The sequence below is a fragment of the Dipodomys merriami genome, unplaced genomic scaffold (assembly GCF_024711535.1).
Source record: "Dipodomys merriami isolate MVZ:Mamm:240054 unplaced genomic scaffold, mDipMer1.0.p SCAF_7, whole genome shotgun sequence".
NCBI lineage: Eukaryota > Metazoa > Chordata > Mammalia > Rodentia > Heteromyidae > Dipodomys > Dipodomys merriami.
In genome coordinates this window covers 47097203-47118344 of record NW_027206290.1, presented here as the reverse complement: position 1 = coordinate 47118344, position 21142 = coordinate 47097203, and the positions used below count along the sequence as shown (strand labels likewise).

The following is a 21142-nucleotide window of genomic DNA, read 5'->3' as shown; positions in this document are numbered from 1 at the left end:
GATTATCTATTTGGACAAGGCCTGGTGGTTCACATCTTTAATCCCAGCTACTTGGGAAGTAGAGATTGGGAGGAACTCTATTGAAAGGCAACCCGGGGACGGGGGGTGAGGGGTGATAATAGGAGGGGAGACTTCATAAAACCTATATCAACCAATAAGCTGGGTGTTGTAGTGCATATCTGTCGTCCTGGCTACTCAGAATGGCTAAGAAGGAGGATCACAGCCTAGATTGGCCTGAGCAAAATCCTTGAGACCCTAAATAACAAAACAACTGAAGTAATAAAGGTATGTGGCTCAAGTGGCAAAGTACCTGCATAGCAAATGTGAGGCCTTGAGTTCAAACTTTAGTAGTGAAAGAACCTCAACTATGGGGAAGGTCATAAAAGCTAGATAATATCAAGTTTGAACAAGGAATCTGATATGATCCATGAGGCTAATAGCTAATCTCTGAGCCTCATTCTTCTTCCTTTTTTTTTTTTTTTCCTAAATTGGGGATACTGACATCTTCCATATAAGATTGCTTCTAGGATTAAAAATCCTTACATGCCAGGCACTGGTGGCTCACACCTATAATCCTAGCTACTCAGGAGGCTGAGATCTGAAGATCACGGTTCAAAGCCAGCCCAGGCAGGAACGTCCTATCTCCAATAAACCACTAGAAAATGGGAAGTGGTGCTGTGGCTCAAGCAGTAGAGCACTCACCTTGAGCTGAAGAGCTGACGGACAGTGCCCAAGCCCAGAGTTCAAGCCCCACGACTGACAAAAGAAAAAAAGAAAAAAAGAAAAAAAATCCTTACATGAAATGTGCCTTTCCAGTTCATATTGAATAAACTACTTGTGTTTCTCTTTCTCTTCTCCTCCCTCCCTTCCTTCCTTTGTTTCTCTTCCTTTCCTTTCTTCCTTCCTTCTTTCCTACTTTCTTCCCTTCTTCCTTTCTTCCCTTCTTCCTTTTTCTTCCTTCCTTCCTTCCCCCCTTCCTTCCTTCCTTCCTTCCCTCCTTCTTTCTTTCTTTCTTTCTTTCTTTCTTTCTTTCTTTCTTTCTTTCTTTCTTTCTTTCTTTCTTTCTTTCTTTCTTTCTTTCTTTCTTTCTTTCTTTCTTTCCTCCTAAACTATGTGATCAGTCACCTCAGGGTACTACAAGAAGATCATCAAGTGTATCCAAGACATTGTAAAGTTTATGGGTCAATAGTAACAAGAGTATTTTTCAGATATGGAGTGGTTCCAAGAAGTTCATAGTTGCAGTGTTAGATTGTGCTACCTTCCTTTCATCATTTACATATTTATTAGATCATATATATGCATACATACATATATGTGTGTGTTTATTATATATATTTTCTAACATATATACATATACTTTTTTTCTATTAGATGATATTATAATAGGCCTAATGCTTGTTTATCTTCTTAGAACACACACACACACACACACACACACACACACATATATATATATGTATATATAATCACAATTCAAATATAACCATCTTCAGGAAGGCTTCTCTAATTTATTAACATCATACTTGGTGACACTTGGCCAAAGAGCCTGTTGTCTAGGCTTCTCAAAGCCCTCTGTTGATCCCATCACACCATCCTGCAAATGTTAATTTTCTTATGTCTATGGGACCCTGTGGGCAGGGAGAAAAATACAGATGAACTTTGTGTCTATAGCACTTAGGATGGTGTCTAGCACATTATAGGTGCTCTGAAGAAATGTTTTAGTGAAATTATGACATAGGGATGAGTTTGTTATTGCTGTGTCCATTACCTAAGAAAAAATAACTTAAAAAGAGGAATGACTTAGGTGGGCTCACAGTTTCTGTATGTGATCAGCTCCATCGCAAGGCTGACCCTGGTGATGGTGGGGATTGTGTGAAGGAGAAGCTGCTGCTCATCTCATGATAGTCAGAAGCAAAGGTAGAGACAGAGAGGAGCTTGGGACAAGATCTATCCCCTAGGATACCTTCTCCCCAAATGAACTACTTCCTCCTGCTAGGCCTCCTAAAGTTCACACACCTCCTAAATATGATGATTCATTTTTAGGTAAATGGGAAACATTTCATATTTAAACTATAATAGAGAGATTATATTTATATAATAGTTGCCAGTACTTGGGCTGGGAAGGTGGCTCAGTGGTAGAGCGCTTGCCTTGCATGCATGAGGCCCTGGGTTCGATTCCTCAGCACCACATAAGCAAAAAGAAAAAAGCCGGAAGTGGCGCTGTGGCTCAAGTGGTAGAGTGCTCGCCTTGAGCTGAAGAGCTGAGAGACAGTGGCCAGGCCCAGAGTTCAGGCCCCACAACTGGACCAAAAACAAAAAAACAAAAAAAAAATAGTTGCCAGTACTTTCTTTCTCTCCTCCCCCCACTTTCTTCAGTGGAGGTAGCATTTGAACTCAGGGCTTTGAAGTTGCTAGGCTGGCTTGATAACAATGAGCCACAACCCCAGCTCTATTTTTATTGATTATTGATTTACTGATTGATTGACTTACTATTTTGTGCCAGTCCTGGGGCTTGACCTCAGGGTCTAGGCACTGTCCCTGAGCTTTTGTGCTCTAGGGTAGTGCTCTACCACTTTGAGCTACAATGCCATTTCCAGCTTTTTGGTAATTAATTGGACTTTCCTGCCCAATCTGGCTTTGAATCATGACCCTCAGATGACAGCCTTCTGAGTAGCTAGGATTCCAGGCATAAGCCAGCAACACCCAGCAATATATTTGATTTTTTTTCCTGGCAGTTTTGAACTGAGGTTTGAACTCAGGGCCTCAGGCTTGCTAGGGAGGTGTGCTATCACTGAGGCATGCCATCTAGCCACTCCCAGATTATTTTTAGGATATCTCACTTCCTACTTAGTGCATGTATAAGCCTCGATTTGCCTGCTTTTCACACTTCCCATCTTTGCTGGGATCATAGGCATATTCTATCATGCCTAGCTTTCCACTGTAGACATAAAAATCTAGACTTTCTTGCCCAGGCTAGCTTGGCACCAAGTTCCTCCCATTATCAGCTCCTATGTGCCTGTTAAGGCACATGGACTGAGAGGGGTGTCATAAAGTTTTCTGCTTGGGCAGACATTCAGCTGTGATCCTCCTGTAGATAGAATCCTCCCAAGTAGATAGAATTACAAGTGTAAGCCAATGGCTGAGAATGTTTTTAGTTGTCACTGTTATTTAGATGCAGTCATGTGATCTTATAACCCAAAGAAAATTGAGTTGTTGTATACCTTAAAGACTATCTAGCATGATGGTGTTTAAATTGGGTAATATACATTCAGACAGGTGAATAAAGACAACTGGAGGGAAAGCAGCCATCAGTTTTGTTCCCAAGGACAGGTAGAGCTAAACTTAGATTTCTGCATTTTATTTTATTTTTTTCTATACCACTTATTGTACCTGGTTATCAGCAGCTATCATATGGATTTCTTGGGGGCAGGTTCTTCCTTTTAAATCTTTGTGTAACCCTTTAAGAATAGAACCTTGAGAAATCCAGGGAATAGTTAGCACAGTGCATCATCAGACTTTTCCAGAGAAACATAATCAAGAGAATATCTAGCTAGGTGCTGGTGGCTTATGCCTGTAATACTAGTTACTCGGGAGGGTGATGTCTGAGGATGGTTGTAGAGCACTAAGCTTGAGAAAAAGAGCTCAGGGATAGAACCCAGGCTCCAAGTTCAAGCCCTATGATTGAGAAAAAGAAAAAAAAAAAAGATGCCTGAGTACCAAAAATGCCTCTTTTGCATCAAGCAAAGAATAATTAAACCCTTGCTTTTTTTTTTTTTTTCTTATTTAGACCCTCAGTGGATTTCGTGCATTCATTTTGGGGAGGGCCAATTGCTTTACTCAATTCATCAACTCAAATACTGATCTCTTCCAGAAATATTACGACAGATACAACCAGAAACAAATTTGTTTTTTGGTGAAAGTCCTGGGACTTGAACTCAGAGCCTGGGTGCTGGCCCTGAGTAATTTTGCTCAAGGCTAGCATTCTACCACTTGAGCCACAGCTTTACATCTGGCTTTTCTGATAGTTAATTGAAGATAAGCGTCTCATGGATTTTTCTATTTAGGCTGACTTTGAACTGTGATCCTCAGCTCTCAGTCTTCTGAGTAGCTAGGATTACAGAAATGAGCCACAGGCACCCAGCCTGAGACAATGTTTTATTAGCTAGCTGGGCACCCCCTTAGCTCAAGTCATGCAGATATATAATGTTAACTAACACAGTGAGGACAGATAAAGTAACCACAGTTTATATAATTGAGACATAACTATAACTAAAGATTTAAGAAACTGTACTACACAATTCAATGTTAAATACAGAAATACTGAAAAAAAAAGTTTTCAAATGAATAGAATACTGAAGCTAAGCACTGGTGGCTCACACCTGGAATTTTAGCTACTCAGGAGGCTGAGCTCTGAGGATCCAAGTTCAAATCCAGCTCAGAAAAGAAAGGCTGTGAGACTCTAATGCCCAATTCCACCAAAAAAGGTGGAAGTGGAGCTGTGGCTCAAATAGCAAAGCACTAGCCTAGAGGATAAAAGCTCAGAGGTTGCATTCAAGCCCCAGGACTAGCACCAAATAAAAACATAAATACCCCAAATAGACAACAGTTATATTTCTTTGAATGTAGAAAATTTAAGATTATTTCAAATGCTAATTTTATTCACTTAATTTACTCCCTTAATTCAAGTTGATTGAATGTCCATTATTTGCCTGGCATGATCCTAGAGGAAAGAGCAATGCTCCAGGAGCATTGAGGGGACAGATACTATGTAAATAATCCTTTAATGTTGGTTGGGAATAACTGGCAGGATGATTAATACCACTTGTGTTTAGAATATTTTCTAGACCACTGGACCCCTACTAGAATGGTTATAATGTTACTGATGTAGCACTTGCTAAGGGCTATTTATAAGTACTACTTAAGTAGCACTTCTTCCAGAAGTTCTTGTGTCTGTCTACCATGCAGCTATAGGTATAGTAAAACAACCATGAAGAGGATAGTAACCAGTGACTTACTACCTAAGCGAAGGTATGCCTCAGCTTATATGATGGGAAGTTGACTAAGAGCCAGTTGCCTAAACTGGGACAGTACACCTCAAGAGGTGAGGCAGAAAGTCAGGTAAAGATTAATTTCATGGAAGTTGTCAGGCTTATCTGATAAAAATAGGATGACTATGTGGCACAAATTTGAGGTCTACTACTCTTTATAGTTCTTCTATTCTTACAGCTTCTAAGGAAGCATCCTTGGAGGCCTTTCCCAAATAGACTGAAACCTACACATTGGCTGCCCATCCCATGTGTGGGAAGGCATAAGCCTGCACATTTGAGCCTTTTTGTCCTTCCTGGTTTAAGGCTGCCAGGGGAAGGTCACATAGAATTCATTATGCTCTCCAGTCACACACCTGACCTTAATACAGGGCCATTATCTTAATCATTGGCCAAGGGTATATGAGCCTTTAGCCCTCTTAGAAATGGAACCTTGTAGCCCTGGGCATTCTTTCCTACACCTACTAGATGAATCCATACCAGATGTTGTGAAAGCCAAATTGCATTACTGGCAGAAATTTAATATGGTCCAGTCACTTTGGTAGACATTTGATTTCTTTTTTTTTAAATTTTATTTTTTAATTGAAAAGGTGATGTGCTGGGAGGTTTCAGTTACATAGGTAAGACAATAAGTACATTTGTTTTTAATCATCATCACCCCATCCCTCTTTATCGCCCACTTACCCTTCCCTACCCCCACTAAGTTGTAATGTTCATATCCCACATAGTGTCAAGTGAGTATCAATGCTGCTGTGGTTCATCCATTATTCTGTTGTTTCTGTGATTCCCTTTCCCTTTCACATATTGCATTATTATGCAAAACATGAAGTACAAAAAGCTAGGAGAAATGAAGAAAGAAAAAAAACAATAGAGAAAAAAACATATACAGGGTCTAATGAGAGCCTCTTGTTTCCATTCATTGGAGTTCGTGTTAATATTCTTCATTATATATAGTTCTTTGCACTAAGCATTTGGGTTCATGAGATCCCCTCTTAACATTATCTTCTACATATTCTAGTTCTTACAAATGAGGGAGATCATGTGACCTGCTTTTCTTTGGTCTGGCTTACTTCACTTAATATAATTTTTCCAGTCTTACCATTTGCTTATGAATGGAACAATGTTATTCTTTCTGATGGAAGCATAAAATTCTATCCATTCATCTACTGAGGGGCATTTGGGTCGGTTCCAAATCTTGGCTAAGGTAAATAATGCTGCAATGAACATAATCGTACTGCAGGTTTGGTGTGGCCTTTTTTTTGGACATTTGGGTAGATTTACAGAAGTGTAATTGCTGGGTCATAGGGGAGCTCTATGTGTAGGTTTTTTTTTTTTTTGTTTTTGTTTTTTGGTCAGCCGTGGGGCTTGGACTCTGGGCCTGGGAGCTGTCCCTGCGCTCTTCAGCTCAAGGCCAGCACTCTACCTCTTGAGCCACAGAGCCACTTCCGGTTTTCTAGTGATTTATTGGAGATCAGAGTCTCACAGATTTTCCGCCCCAGCTGGCTTTGAACCGTGATCTTCAGATCTCAGCCTCCTGAGTAGCTAGGATTACAGGTGTGAGCCACGGGTGCCCAGCTGTTTTTTTTTTTTTTTTGCCAGTCCTGGGTCTTGAACTCAGGGCCTGAGCACCATTCCTGAGCTTCTTTTTGCTCAAGGTTAACACTCTACCACTTGAGGCACTACCAGCCTTTTTTGTTTATGTGGTGCTGAAGGATTGAACTCAGGGCTTCATGCATACTAGGCAAGTGCTCTACCACTAAGTCACATCCCCAAACGCTACGTGTAGTTTTTTGAGGAACCTCCACACTGCTTTTCAGAGTGGCTGAACAAGTTTGCACTCCCACCAATAGTGCAGTAGCAGTCCCCTTTGGTCACATCCCTGCATCTGTTGTTGTTAGATTTCTTGATTTTGGCCATTCTAATTGGTGTAAGGTGGAATCCCAATGTTGTTTTGATTTGCATTTCTTTTATAGCCATAGATGTTGAACAATTCTTCATGAGTCTCTTGGCCATTCGTATTTCCTCTTCAGAGAGGTCTCTCTTAAGGTCTTTAGCCCACTTTTTAATAGGGTGGTTGTTTCTTTGGGGGAATTTAATTTCTTGAGCTATTGGTATATTTTAGATATGAGACCCTTGTCTCTTGTATGGGTGCTGAAGATCTTCTCCCGGTCTGTGGGGTTTCGATATATTTTGCTAGCTATAGACATTTGACTTCTAAAGTTAACATACATTTATTGCATAAGTACTACTCATTCCAGCCCTTGGTATTTACCCAAGATAAATGAAAACGTCAATCCATGTAATAACTGGTCTAGTCATCATGGTAGCAGTTTTATTTTTAATTACAAAAAAAAAAAAAACCTGGAAAAAAAACCCCAAAATGCCTACCACAGGGAAAATTGTGTTACCAAGTTAAAAATGCCATTCTGAATGGCCCAGGGCGGAGCCAGTGACTGGGAACTTCCCAGGGTAATGGAAATATAAATGTGTTGGGGGGGGGAGGGGAGGGGGCGCGGTGGTTTCAAGCAGCGAATAAAAATTGGTCAACCCTCCAGAATGCACTTTAGAAATCCAGCGTTATCAACAACAGCAAAGTGTGACACAGTGACTGAGGGGGTGGTTGGGAGCAGAGACAAGGAGGTTTTTGAGGAAGAAGAACATTAAGCTGCAGTCTGGCTTTAGAAGGAAATGGCCTGGGCGGAGGGAGGGGGCGGGAGATTCCAAGTACCAGAAACTTTTCACAAGTCCAAGGCGCCTGGCGGAGAGCTGCCAGCCCCCTCGAGGGTCGACCCTAGCTGGACCCCAGGACCGGCCGGGCCACCCTCCCCCCCCATCCCCAATCCCTCCGCCCCCAGCAGATTCCGCGATCGCTCGCTCGCATCTTGCCTATGATTTCCTGGGCCGCGGCTGCCGCCGTTGCCACCTCCCGATGATAGCCGGGCGAGGGGGCGGGCTCTCTGCGGCGTCGCGCTGACGTCACGCGCGCGCTGACGTCACCGGCGGCCGCGGCCTGTGAAGCGGGCTGGGGCTGGGGGGCGCCGAGTTTGACTAGTTTGGGGGCCGCGGGGTGTTTGGCGCTTCCCACCATCCTCCCTCCACCCCTCCCCCCTCCCGACGCCGCCCCGCCGTGCCCCGGGAGCGGCGCCTCGTGCGGACCAGGGCGTCCCCTCCGGCTCCCTCAGGGGCTCGGAGTGGCGGCTGGGCGGCGCTCGGTGAGAAGTTAGCTCCGGACGGGCGGGCGCAGCCATGGAGCCCCGCAGCGCGGAGTACTTCAGCGCCCAGGTGCTGCAGAAGGAGGTGGGCAGCCGACTGCAGGCCGGCTCGGAACTCCTGCTCTACCTCGGCTCCCCCAGCGCCATCCCGGATCTGGAGGAAGACCCGAGCCGCTTGGATAAGATCGTGGACGCGCTCGTCGGCTGGGTGGGCTCGAGCAACTACCGGGTAAGCGCGGGGCGGGGCGGGACGGGACGGCCCTCGGCCGCGGCCCTTTAACCCGGCGGCGCGTCCGGCCCGAGAGCCTCCCCCCCCCCTCCCCCAGGTGCCCGGCGCCGCGCCGGCCCGCGAGCCGGGGAGCGCAGGGGTCTCGCGGCGCGCCGCCCGCCGGGAACTCGCTTCCACCACCGCCACCCAAGTTTTTCCACACTTGTAAAACAATGACAGACGCGGCGATTCCGGAACACGTTGTTGAACTACCGGGCCCCAGGACGTTGTGCATCGCTGAAGGAAACACATAACCTAGATGCAGTACAGGGGTTCGGAGACTTTCTCACATTGGCACATGGCTGGTGGAGGACGTTGGCTCGGATACGAAGTTTAGTTCAAAGATTTCAAAGAATTCTCCTCTCCCCCCCCCCCCCCCCCATGGTTGGTGTATTGCTTTTCTTTTCTTCCGTAAGTTTGGTGCTTGGCAGGCTGTGATCTCTCTTCTCTAAATCGTCTGGAGGACTTAAACGAGTCCTCGGTTGCCTCTGCTGTGAAAGCTAAAGCGGAGATGCTGACCCCATGACATGGTCTATATGCTTGGCCTTTCTGCACGACCCAGAAAGCAGCTGAACGCTGCTTTGTCGTGTTGCTTGACCACAGTGTTTACCGAGGACTCACTTGGATGTGCTGCCGGGTTTGGTTGGTGCTGGGACAAGAGATGAAAGAAGAAAAGTTTTGTGTGTGTGTTAAAGGATGAGCTACAAGAAGAAATGGCTATTTAGTATGTAGAACTGGCAGGTTGAGGTGGTAATGTGGCTACGTAGCGAGATCAGGTAAATAGTCTGCAATTAGCCAGTTCTGTAGCTGATACCAGTTACTTTCCTTAGTAGTCTTCTGGTGGCAGTGTTGCCTTAAAATGCTTTCCAGAACTTTGCTTGGACGAAGGATTTTTTTAAAAATGTTATCCTTATATCCCGTGAATAGAATGTTTTTAAACTTACGTACCTGGAAAAGAAAGACTTTACAGTTATGAGGCAGATGTAATGGTGAACTCCCTGTAAGTTTTGGAAAAATTAGACTTTTTTTTTTAAAATAGTTTGAGGATTTACTGCTTTGATGCTCCATTACATATGAACTGTTCTTTGTTAAAGTTTTGAAAAAGTTAGTATTTATTACTAGTCATCTAGAGATTTTTTTTGAAGAAATAAGCTAAATTTATTTACTCTGAAAGAAAGGCATATACATAGGCTGTTGTAGCACACCTCTTTGGTAATATTTATTCACCTTTCATATACTGACTTCTGTATACATCACCTGTATATATTCTATGTGCTGTTATTGTGAAGTATATATGCTATATAAATTCTCTATTCTCTATATATCACCTCTTTACTGACTTTAAGTAAATTTAGTCAGCATATCACTTCTAGGATATATTGTCAGCTGGTACTGGTTGAGCAGTTTCATTTCTTGGAGCAGGGCTGGTTTCTGTGGTAGCATAGCCTCTCAAGTTTTCTGTTATACTGTTGAACTCTGCTCTGTTTGGTGATGTGATTTTTTGTTAGCTGATCCTCTGACTCCTTCAAGGGTGTGACCCAAGGTCTTTCTAGTACATGTTCTCTTTGGTGCTCCTTACTAGATAGTGCAGCCTGAAACAATTTAGCAACTAGGAGAGAATTGCCTTAAGCTGCCACCATTTAATCTACATAGGTATTTCTACCTATATAGTCAATATTCTTTGCTGTTATGCATAATTTTCCTCACTTAATGACAGTTCTTCCACTTGAGAATTAGATGCTATACCTCTTTCTTATCTACACAAGGGTATTTTTCACTTTTTTCTGAATCATCAATTGTGTGTGTGTGAGTTTTTGCACTCAACACGCATGTTCACGTGCACATGTAGTGGGACTTGGCTCGAACTCAGGGGTAGGGTGTTTTTCTTTAGCCCTGTTCCTTTCAAGGCTGATGCTGTACCACTTTAGCCACAGATCCACTTCCACTTTCGTTCATATGGCTAGTTGGACATAAAAGTTTTTTTTCTTTTTTAAATATTTTTATTGTAAATATACTGTACAGAGGGGTTACAGTTACAAGGTAATTAGTACATTTCCTGTTGAGCATTGTTAACCCCTCTGGACATAAAAGTTTTATGGACTTTTCTGCCCAGGCTGGCTTTGAACCCTGATCCTTACTTAGATCCTTGATTAGGAATGATAATAGTCATGAACCACCAATGCCTAGCTGACCTTTTTTCTTTTCTTTTCTTTTCTTTCTTTCTAAAAAAAATCATTTAAAAATTTACCTTTCAATTCAATTCAATCTGTCAACTTTTTATGTATACAGTGCATTTTCATCAGCACTTCAAACTACTATCCCTCCAATCTCAGCCTTCTGAGTAGGATTACTAGCATGGGCCACTGGTGCCTGGCTTGCTTCAATACATTTTGAATATCATCTATATTCTGGATGTTGTTTAAACAACTGTGAATAAGAGCAGAAGGCAGCTGGGCATGATAGCTTGTGCCTATAATCCCAGCATTCAGAAGCTAAACTAGGAAGAAGGCTGAGGATTGCAAGCTTGAGGCTAGCTTGGGCTACGTAGTGAGACCTTGTCTCAAAAAACAAAGAAACAACAACAACAAAAACCAAGAAAGGCTCATTCAGTCATTCTCTTTAAGATATATATTGTTGACCTATCAAGTACAGGCTTTTAGTATTCCATTGACTGGATAGGATGGTGAAAAAATAAAAGGATAGATACCATTGATTTTGTGGATTTAGGTTCTAGTGGAGAAGGATACATAGATGAGTGAATAAAACCTGTAGTATTAGCTGGGTGCTGGTGGCTCACGCCTGTAATCCTAGCTACTCAGGAGGTCGTGGTTCAAAGCCAGCCTGGGCAGGAAAGTTCATGAGACTTTTATCTCAATAAACCACTAGAAAACCGGAAGTGGTGCTGTGGCTCAAGCGGTAGAGCGCTCGCCTTGAGCTGAAGAGCACAGGGACAGTGCCCAAACCCAGAGTTCAAGCCCCACGACTGACAAAAAAAACCCTATAGTGTTTAATGGTATTAAATGGGCTGGAGAAAAACCAGTGAAGGGAATAAGGGAATGTTCCTATTCACCTCAACAAAGTGAGGTGACATTTGAGTGGCAGACACTAAAGAAATAGGAATGAGATTTAGCAAATTAAGAGATCCTAGTTTTGAAAAAGGCCAGTCATCATGGCTAGAGTTTAAATGAGATGTTAAGAAGGATGAAGTTGGGAAAGCAGGTAGAAAGCCTTATCAAAGACTTTTTATTTTATTTTTTGCCAGTCTTGGGCCTTGAACTCTGGGTTTGGGCACTGTCCCTAGGCTCCTTTTGCTCAAGGCTAGTGCTCTTCCACTTGAGCTACAGTACCACTTCAGTCTTTTTCTTTGATTAATTGGAGATAAGAGTCTCATGGACTTTTCTGCCCAATCTGGTTTTGAATAGCCATACTCAGATCTCAGGATCCTAAGTAGCTAGGATTGTAGGTGTGCACTGGTGTCCAGCTTAGAATTTATTCTAAATATGGTTGAGGGTTTTATTTGGGGGTGGTCTCTTAGTTCCTTAGTAGTGGGACAACAGAAGAAACAGCATGGTAGGGGCTGTGGTAGCAGTGGCAGTGCAGTGCAGAGAAAGTGGAAAATGTGGGGTATGAGTTATGGTAGGTCCAACAGGACCTCATTTGGGATTGGCAGTAAATATTGAGAGAATGAAAGGAATTAGGGATAATTGTCTTGTCTGAACAAGGGATGAAAGGGGCTGTATCATTATTTACTAAGATATGGAACCAGCCCAGATGCCCCTCAGTAGATGAATGGGTCAAGAAAATGTGGTATTTATACACAAGGGAATGCTATGCTTCCATCAGAAAGAATGACATCACTCCATTTGTAAAGACATGGAAAAACTTGGGGAAAAAAATCACTACGTGAAGCAAGCCAGACCCAAAGAAACATAGGTTCCATGTTTTCCCTCATTTGTAAGAATTAGTATATGCCTAGGATAGTCCTAGCAGAGGATCACAGTAGCTCAATAGCTATGTTCATATGACCATATAAAATGATGCTAATTTCCAAGATAGGGAAATGAGGTTTTTTGTTGTTGATGTTGTTTTTAATGTACTGTATGAAGTTGTTTCTCTCTCTCTCTCTCTCTCTCTCTCTCTCTCTCTCTCTCTCTCTCTCTCTCTCTTCTTTCCTCCCTTTCCTTCCCTTCTTCCCTCCCCTTCTTTTCTTTTTCCCTTTTATTTATCCCCTGTAGTCACTGTTTTTGATTCTGGTACTCTGTCTTGTATATTCATTTATCTGATTTGGGGAAGGGAAGGGGAATAACAAAATGGATAAACAAAGGGTGAACCAATGAAGTGATATTCACAAGACACTATGTTGGAAATGAGCTCTACAACTTGGCTGGGAGAGGGAAGTGGTAGAAAAATGAGGTGTTAACAATGTTCAACAAGAAATGTACTCATTACTTATGTAACTGTAACCCCTCTGCATCATCTTTACAACAAAATAAATTTTTTTAAAAAGGTGCTATATACTGAAATGGAGAAGGCTAAAAACAGAACAAGCTGGGTGAAGGAAGTAAAAAGTTTGGTTTTGATTATGTTAGGTTTGAAGAGTTTAACATCAAAGTTAAAATATTAAATGGACAGATGTCATAACTGGAGAAGTAAAATTTGGAAATAAGTATATATATGATATATATGCTCTGGCATTTGACTTTTGCTGAGGACAATCTTGCAGTTTTAGAGGCCTTCACATTTCTTTAAGCGATATGGTAATTAAGTTTCAAGTATGATAACCACTGCTTAAAGAGTCATTGGTGATTCTTAGGTGCTATCTCAAGTGTTTTGTTTGTATTGATCACTTAATCTCTTAACTTGACTTTAGGAAACCAGTATTACTATTTCCTTCTTTTATATACTAAGTGTGCTATTAGTATGTTGCCTTAGGTCATAGTTTTTTGTTTTTGTTTTTTGTCAGTTGTGGAGCTTGAACTCAGGGCCTGGTTGCTGTCCCTGAACTTTTTCTGCTCAAGACTAGTGCTCTACCGTTTTTAGCCACAACACCACTTCTGGTTTTCTGGTGCTTAATTGAAGATAAGAGTCTCATGGACTTTTCTGCCTGGGCTGGCTTCGAACCCTAATCTTCAGAGCTCAGCCTTCTGAATATCTAGGATTACAGACCTGGCTCCTGGCTCTTAGGTTGTGATTTTGATCATTCTACTGACTGTATTGAACCTAGGTAGAATAGGATGCCTCTATACCTTTCCTTCTCCCTTCCCCGTTTTAACTCAGCCTCATGCTTCCTAGGCAGGCATTCTATCTCTGGTTTTTGAGATGCAGTTTCCTTGGACACTTGCCTAGGCTGCCACTCAATCTAGTTTATACTTCCTATTATAGCTGGGATGATAGATTTGTACCACCTCATCTAGTTCTTTGACAAGGGGGTCTTTATGAAGTTTTCTGCCCAGGCTGTCCTTAAACTTTGATCTTCCCAATCCTAGCTTTCCAAGTAGCTAGGACTACAGATGTTAGCCTCTGGCATCTGAATCTTATTTCTTCTTTAATATATATATTTTTTTGATGACCTGTTATTTGTCAGCTGTCTCTTCACTTTTCTTCATTGTGAGGATTAGTAGCATTTACAGTCTGCCTACAGCAGCAGTAACAATAAGCTGACACTGAAAAAATGATGAAAATAATAAGTACCATTTATATTATAATAGTGCTAGGTTTAGAAATATGTTAGTATTTCTTCTGGAAATCCAAAACCTCAGCGCACTTGGCATTCCCAAGGACATTACTTTTCAACACCAGCATGATCTCAGTTTTATTTCTTATAAGTTATCATATCATAAAATGTATCAATTTTTAGTTAGTAAAAAAATAGAGCACAGTTTATCTACTTATTAGTGTATATGAATCTTTCCTGTTCATTTTATCTGCTGTATAAGCTTTTTACTATTAACATTGCCCCTTTATATTATTATGCTATACATATGCATGAGAATTTGTTTAGGTTAGTGGTTTTCGGTCCTGTTACATTCAGTGTCTTCCTTTGTTGTTGTTGAGATGGAATCTTAACTACATACTGGCCTTGATCCTCTTGCTTCAGCCTCATAAATGCTGGAGTTATAGGTGTGTGTCATTATTCCTGTTTCATGTCCTTATTTAAATGTTCCCTTTACAATCCTGAAATAAAATGTATAACTAATATCTAATATATACTTTTCTCCCCTATGGGGCAAATTGTCTTTATCATGGTTTATATATAAAGTTTGTGAATTCTATGAGTTTTGACAATACAGCTATTCTTCCACATTGGGTGATATGTATATTTCTTTCCTTTTGCTTAGTGTCAGCTGTTCCCTCTTTCCCTCTTTCCCTCCCTCCCTCCCTCCCTCCTATCACTGCCATTGAGTTGCTTAGTTTGTTTTGATCAACGTCCAGTGCAGCTGATGGTACCACTGTTGTATGTTTTCTCCTGTTTCCCTCTGCTTCTGTGCCCTTCTCCTAGTTTCCCTCAGATGTGCACATATATGTGGTCAGCAGCATGGGGTCATTTAGTAATGATAGGACCAGATGAGTGGAGGTCCTTTGTTTCTCAAGTCTTGTTTGCTTTGTCATAATATACATACTTTAAAAAATACTGCTATACGTAATTTAATCCTGAAATAAAATGTATAGATAATGTCTAATACATATGACTTTTTAAAACACCTCCAACAAATCCCCTTAACAGGATTGGTTTCAGAGGCCTCCCTCCTTTGGATATTAAAGCCCACAGGTGCTCAGGTCTTTTCTAATACAGGCTTTTGGTTTTTGTTGTTGTTGTCATTTTTGCCAGTCCTGGGGCTTGAACGTAAGGCCTGGCCACTGTCCCTGAGCTTCTTTTGCTAAAGACTAGTACTCTACCACTTGAGCCACAGCACCATTTCCGGCCTTTTTTGTTTATATGGTACTGAGGAATCAAACCCAGGGTTGTATGCTAGGCAAGCACTCTACCACTAAGCCACATTCCCAGCCCAAAGTTTTTATATATAACCTATACATATCCTCTTAAATACTTTAATTTGTAGATTTACCTAGTATAATTCAAATGCTATGCAAATAGTTGCTATATTGTTTAGGGAATAATAACAAGGAAAAATGTCTGTGTTCAGTACAAATCCATCATTTTTCTTCAAATACTTTCCTTTTGAGGTTACTTGACTTTGAGGATGCATAACTCTTGAATATAGAAGGCTGGCTATTTCTTTATGTAAATATACCTGTCTGACTAAACAGAAAGACATAATAATGGTCACATGGCTATAGCAGTACATGTAATTGTTGCAATGCTACAACTTCTAATTTTAGACCACTATAGATATGTGGTTGCTGCTGATTCAGACTTTAAAAGTGACATTATTTTTGAGGATTGTGCTATTCTGTAGCTCTAAATTCTGAAACTCATTTCTTCAGTATACCTAATTTGAATCTGACTGTGCCATATGATGTTCATTGTATTGTTTTTTGTTTCTTTGTTTTTTTGTTTTTTTTTTTTGACACAGGATCTTGCAGTGTAGCCTAGGCTGGCCTTATTTAAACTTGGCAGTTTTCCTGCTTCAGCCTCTTGAATAAAGAAACTGGCACTGTGTCAGCTTTTTTTCCCTACCTCCCATTCCTCTATTGATCAACAACTTCCATTGAGATTTTTTTATGCTGTTTTATGTATACTTGTATTATCACAAAATTATTCACTTTCTTTTTCCCTTCTCCTTTTCCCTTCTAAATAGAGGAGTTTGATGTTCTTTATCTACATAAATAATTGTGTATATGGACACAGAGACACATAAACATACGTATGTGTCTATGTGTAGTGTTTTAGTGAAAAAAAATATACCATTACTTTTTGAATTTGGTTCGTCTCAATATGATGTCTCCAATTGTATCTATTTTTCAGAAAATGACATGACTTCATGTTTTATAGAAATATTCCATTGTCTGTGCATGTGTATGTGTGTATCAGTCACCTCTCTCTCTCTCTCTCTCTCTCTCTCTCTCTCCCTCTCAGTTGGTTGTGGGGTTTGAACTCTGGGCCTGGACACTGTCCCTGAGCTCTTCAGCTCAAGGTGAGTGCTCTACCACTTGAGCCACAGCACCACTTTGGGTTTTCTGTTAATTGGAGGTATAAGAGTCTCATGGACTTTACTGCCCGGGCTGGCTTTGAACCATGGTCCTCAGATCTCAGTCTCCTGAGTACCTAGGATTATAGGGGTGAGCCACCGGCACCCAGCTAGTAATATCTCTTTTTATCCATTCATTGGGCACCTTGACTGAGTCCATCATTTGGCAATTGTGAACAGTGCTGCAATAAATATAGATATGCAGGTGTCCTTCTGATATATTGACTTACTATCTTTTGGATACATGTCCATTAGTGATGTGGCAGCATGGTAAGGATGGCTCTTCCTCCTTTATTTGAGTGTCCATTTGCTTGGAAGGTATTTTTCCATCCTATTATCCTGAGGCTGTATTTGTCTTTGTCAGTGAGGTATGTTTTTTGCAGGCAACAAACGATTGGATCCTGTTTTCTAATCCCAAGTTTCTATTCTGTGTCTTGATTGGAGAGGCGAGCTCATTGACATTTAACATTAATATTAACAGGAATGTCACAGTTCCTGTCACTTTATTGTTTTTGTTATGCTTGTTTCTTTCCTCTCCTGCTCTGCTAATCTCTTGTAGTAGGGTTTATTTTTTCCTATATTTTTCTGTTTGATTATCTTTTTCTTCAGGTAGGATATTTCTAAGTACTTCTTGTGGCCTAGTTCCTTCAGCTTTTATCATGGAAAGTTTTTAATGTCTCTAGTTCTGAAGGATAGTGTCTTGGTTAAAAGTTGCTTTTCAGGGCCTTAAATTAGGTCTTTTCATGCTCTTCTTTCGTTTTACTGTCTGCAATGAAACGTGTTATTCTAATGGACTTTCCTTGACTCCTCTCCTTTGCAGGTTTGAATATTTAATGTTTTTGCTGTGTGTCTAAAGGATGTTTGATCTTTTCTTTTTTTGTCGGTCGTGGGGCTTGAACCTGGGCCTGAGCGCTGTCCCTCAGTTCTTCAGCTCAAGGCAAACACTCTACCACTTGAGCTACAGCACCACTTACAGTTTTCTGGTGGTTTATTGGAGATAAGAGTCTCACGGACTTTCCTGCCTGGGCTGTCTTTGAACCGCGATCCTCAGATCTCAGCCTCCTTAGTAGCTAGTATTACAGGTGTGAGCCACCAGCGCCCAGCCTGATCTTTTCTTTTTAGAGAAAAAAGATCGAGGTTGGGGAAATTTTCTGTGACATTATTTTGCTGAATAAGTTCTTAATGTCTTCAGTTATTAATTATTTTTTCTCATATATTTCCCATAACTTGTAGATTTTATCCTGTGTGTGTTTGTGTGTATGTCTGTCTGTCTGTCTGTCTGTCTGTGTGTGCACGCATATACCTGCATGGTGCACACGTGTGTTGCCAGTCCTGGGGCTTGAACTCAACCTGGGTGCTGTCCTTTCTACCACTTGAACCACATCTTTACCTCTTGCTTTTTGGTGGTTAGTTGGAGGTAAGAGTCTCATGGACTTCCCCGTCTTGACTGGCTGGATCCTCAGGTCTTAGCCTCCTGAATAGATAGGCATGAGTTACTTGCACCTGGCTGGATTTGATCTTTTGATGGAGTTTGAGAGGTCTTTTAAATTCTCGTGGTATGTCTTTTTGACTGATCAAATTCCTCTGCTTTTCCTTCAACGTATAATACCCGGTTTTCAACTTCTGTTCTGATACCTAGGCTTTCACCTGTTTTGTTTTTTCTTTTTTTTTGCCAGTCCTGGGGCTTGAACTCAGGGCCTGGGCACTGTCCCTGAGCTTCTTTTGCTCAACGCTAGCACTCTACCACTTGAGCCTCAGCACCACTTCTGGCTTTTTAAACTGTTTATGTGGTACTGAGGAATTGAACCCAGGGTTTCATGTATGCTAGGCAAGCAGTCTACCACTAAGTCACATTCCCAGCCTGTTTTTTGTTTTGTTTCAATTAAATTTGGGAAGTGGAGCTCATGTCCATGATTTGGGATTGGTGGTGGTTATTTTTGTGTTGGGTGCTAGTACCAGGGCTTGAACTCTAAGCTTCATGTTCTTACTTGGCTCTTTTGCTCAATTATGAGTTTTTGATTGTTCTTATATGTCTATTTACATATATTTACGTATAGATATCTCTGGTTGTGAAAGTCTGGGTGTGCATTTTGGGCCTGGGTGTGAGGGCTATTTCTCCATTAGTTACTAGGGGAAGAGACTTGAGAGATGAAGCTGACAGCTGATGCCTCTATTATTTGGCTCCTATCTGCCAGATTAGGTATATAGCTGCCTCTATCTAATAAATGGCTGTGCTGGACTATTTTAAGCTGCTGTATCGCTTGGTGGCAGATCCTCAATTTTGGGGATACTACAGCACTTTCTGTGGTGGGACACACAGCCCCTGTCCAAGTGCTTTTTCTCCCTGGCTTAGGGGGCTTTCCCAATCCTTCTTCTCCTAGTACTGCAGTTTTCTTGTCTCATGTCGCCACTGGCTTTTTGGCCGTAGCCTAGCTTCCTGCAGCTGAAACTTTTGTTGTTCCCTGCCAGTTGGTCTGTCTTCCCGCACCACTTATAACTGATTTATACCCCAGATCTGTGGCAAAGTGTCTTCTGGGCGGTTAAGCTGTTATTGCTTGTCTCTGGGCTGCAAGAGAAACCTCAAGATGACCACATTTTATTGCTCTGTGATATGGGGGATACAGAATGTCTTTGTTTTTGTACACTAGCCAGTCACAGCAGATTGATCCCACCTCCCAAGTCCCTGGATTGGCTGAAAGGTTTGTGAGATTGGATTCTTTTTCCTCTGCATTTGAGTTTGGCAATTCCTTGGCAGGACTGTCTGATTTTATTTGGTCTTACTGTGTTCCCAATTCCTTGTCTCCAGCTGGGGAAGCTGGACACGGGTTCCAAATTCGTTGCCACTTTTATTCTGTTTTGTTGGCTTCTCCATACTTCCAGTGTCCTCATGAACTCCTTGTAGTCTTTATTCCTCCCCTGATTAGAATCTGTTTGTTTTTGTGTCATTAGATTTTTCTCCTTTCAGGAGCAATAATGAATGTTTTCAATCCACCTTCTTGCCCTGACTCCTCTTACATTCATTCTTATTTTTCATCTCCTTTCTCATTCTTGCTTTTTGGTCCTCATGTGATACTAAATTTAGGTATTAACTGACTCCTGCCTATCCTGTACCTGCACCAGGGCAATAAAAATGAATGGAGGAAAACACAAAATCCTTTTAACTGGTTTCAATTTAAATTCTGGGAACTTCAAAATGTCACCTAATACTGTCTAGTAGTCATACTGAATTTTCTTACATCATTCATTTTTCACTTTTAACAACTATTTTACATTATTCCTCTATTCTCAAACTTGCCAGTCTCTCCCATTAACACTGTCAACTAAGGTCTTGCTTTCTTTCTCACTGAGAAAATGGAAGGAATTAGAGTTTCTTCTCCCATTGTTATGTGGACACATTTTTTTAGTACTTATACCCATAATTGTGTGTATGTGTGTGTATGTGTGTGTGTGTGTGCGTGCGCGCATGCACGTGCATGCACACCAGTACTGGGACTTAAACTCAGGGCCCAGGCACTGTTTCTGAGCTTCTTTGCTCAAGGCTGGCAAATAGTAGGACTACAGGCCTAGCCACTGACACCAGCCCTCGATGAGCTTTTAATAATTTTTGGATCTATAAATGAAAGTAGACTTGATTTTTTTTTTCCCCTTGATTTATTTGTTGGTTGTAATTTTGGAAAACTCATGCACTAAAACCATGTGAGAAAGAAGAATGGGATGGTTAACTTGTAGGTTCACTTTCCTTTAAACAGGTGTTTCATGTACTTGAATATCCGTCAGTGGGACTGCCAAATATGACCTTGTACTTAATAGATTGCATACCTCTTGATAGTACCGTTGTGTATTCCCCATTCCCACTCCCTTTAAGAACCATTGTTTTTGGATATATGTCCAGAAGTAGAAATATCAGGTCATATTTTCCTTTTCTTATCTACCTGATCTACTGAGAGTTAATCACTATTTTTAGTTTTTAAGTGACTTTGTTAAATGAATTTTTTTAAAAAAATAAACTTTCACTCTATGATGACCTTTTTTTTTTTATGTTTTTGGATCCGGTCGTGGGGTCTGAACTCTGGGCCTGGTGGGCGCTGTCCCTCAGCTCTTCAGCTCAAGGCTAGCACTCTACCACTTGAGCCACAGTGCCACTTCCGGCTTTTTTCTTTTTGCTAATGTGGTGCTGAGGAATCGAACCCAGGGCCTCAGGCATGCAAGGCACTACCACTGAGCCACCTTCCCAGCCCCATTTTGTTAAGTGACTTATTTATATAAAAATAATCTGATGAAGCCAGACATAGTAGCTCAAGCATATAATATCAGCATTCAGGAATGGTTGCAGGAAGATTGTGAGTTTGATGTCAACCATGGGATACATAATAAGATCCTGTCACAAAAAAATAAAACAACTTGATATTTTGCTTTGACAGCATTTCTGCTCTAAATGATGTGACACTTTATACATTCTATTGAATT

At 41.3% G+C, this 21142-nt stretch overlaps 1 protein-coding gene across 33 annotated transcripts in view; it reads left to right on the top strand.

Annotated features, from left to right (window-relative positions):
* The first annotated feature begins 8151 nt into the window (after positions 1 to 8151).
* The window catches only part of Clasp2 (cytoplasmic linker associated protein 2), a 209738-nt gene continuing 196747 nt past the window's right edge, over positions 8152 to 21142 (top strand). For 15 of the 33 annotated variants that reach the window (XM_070006536.1, XM_070006531.1, XM_070006534.1 and 12 more), the window contains exon 1: positions 8154 to 8486. In XM_070006536.1, coding sequence (XP_069862637.1) covers positions 8292 to 8486 — 195 coding nt within the window. In that variant the 5' untranslated portion in view covers positions 8154 to 8291. Of the gene's footprint in view, positions 8487 to 21142 lie in introns of all 33 variants that reach the window. The other 18 variants (XM_070006519.1, XM_070006515.1, XM_070006520.1 and 15 more) reach the window with 3 other exon arrangements.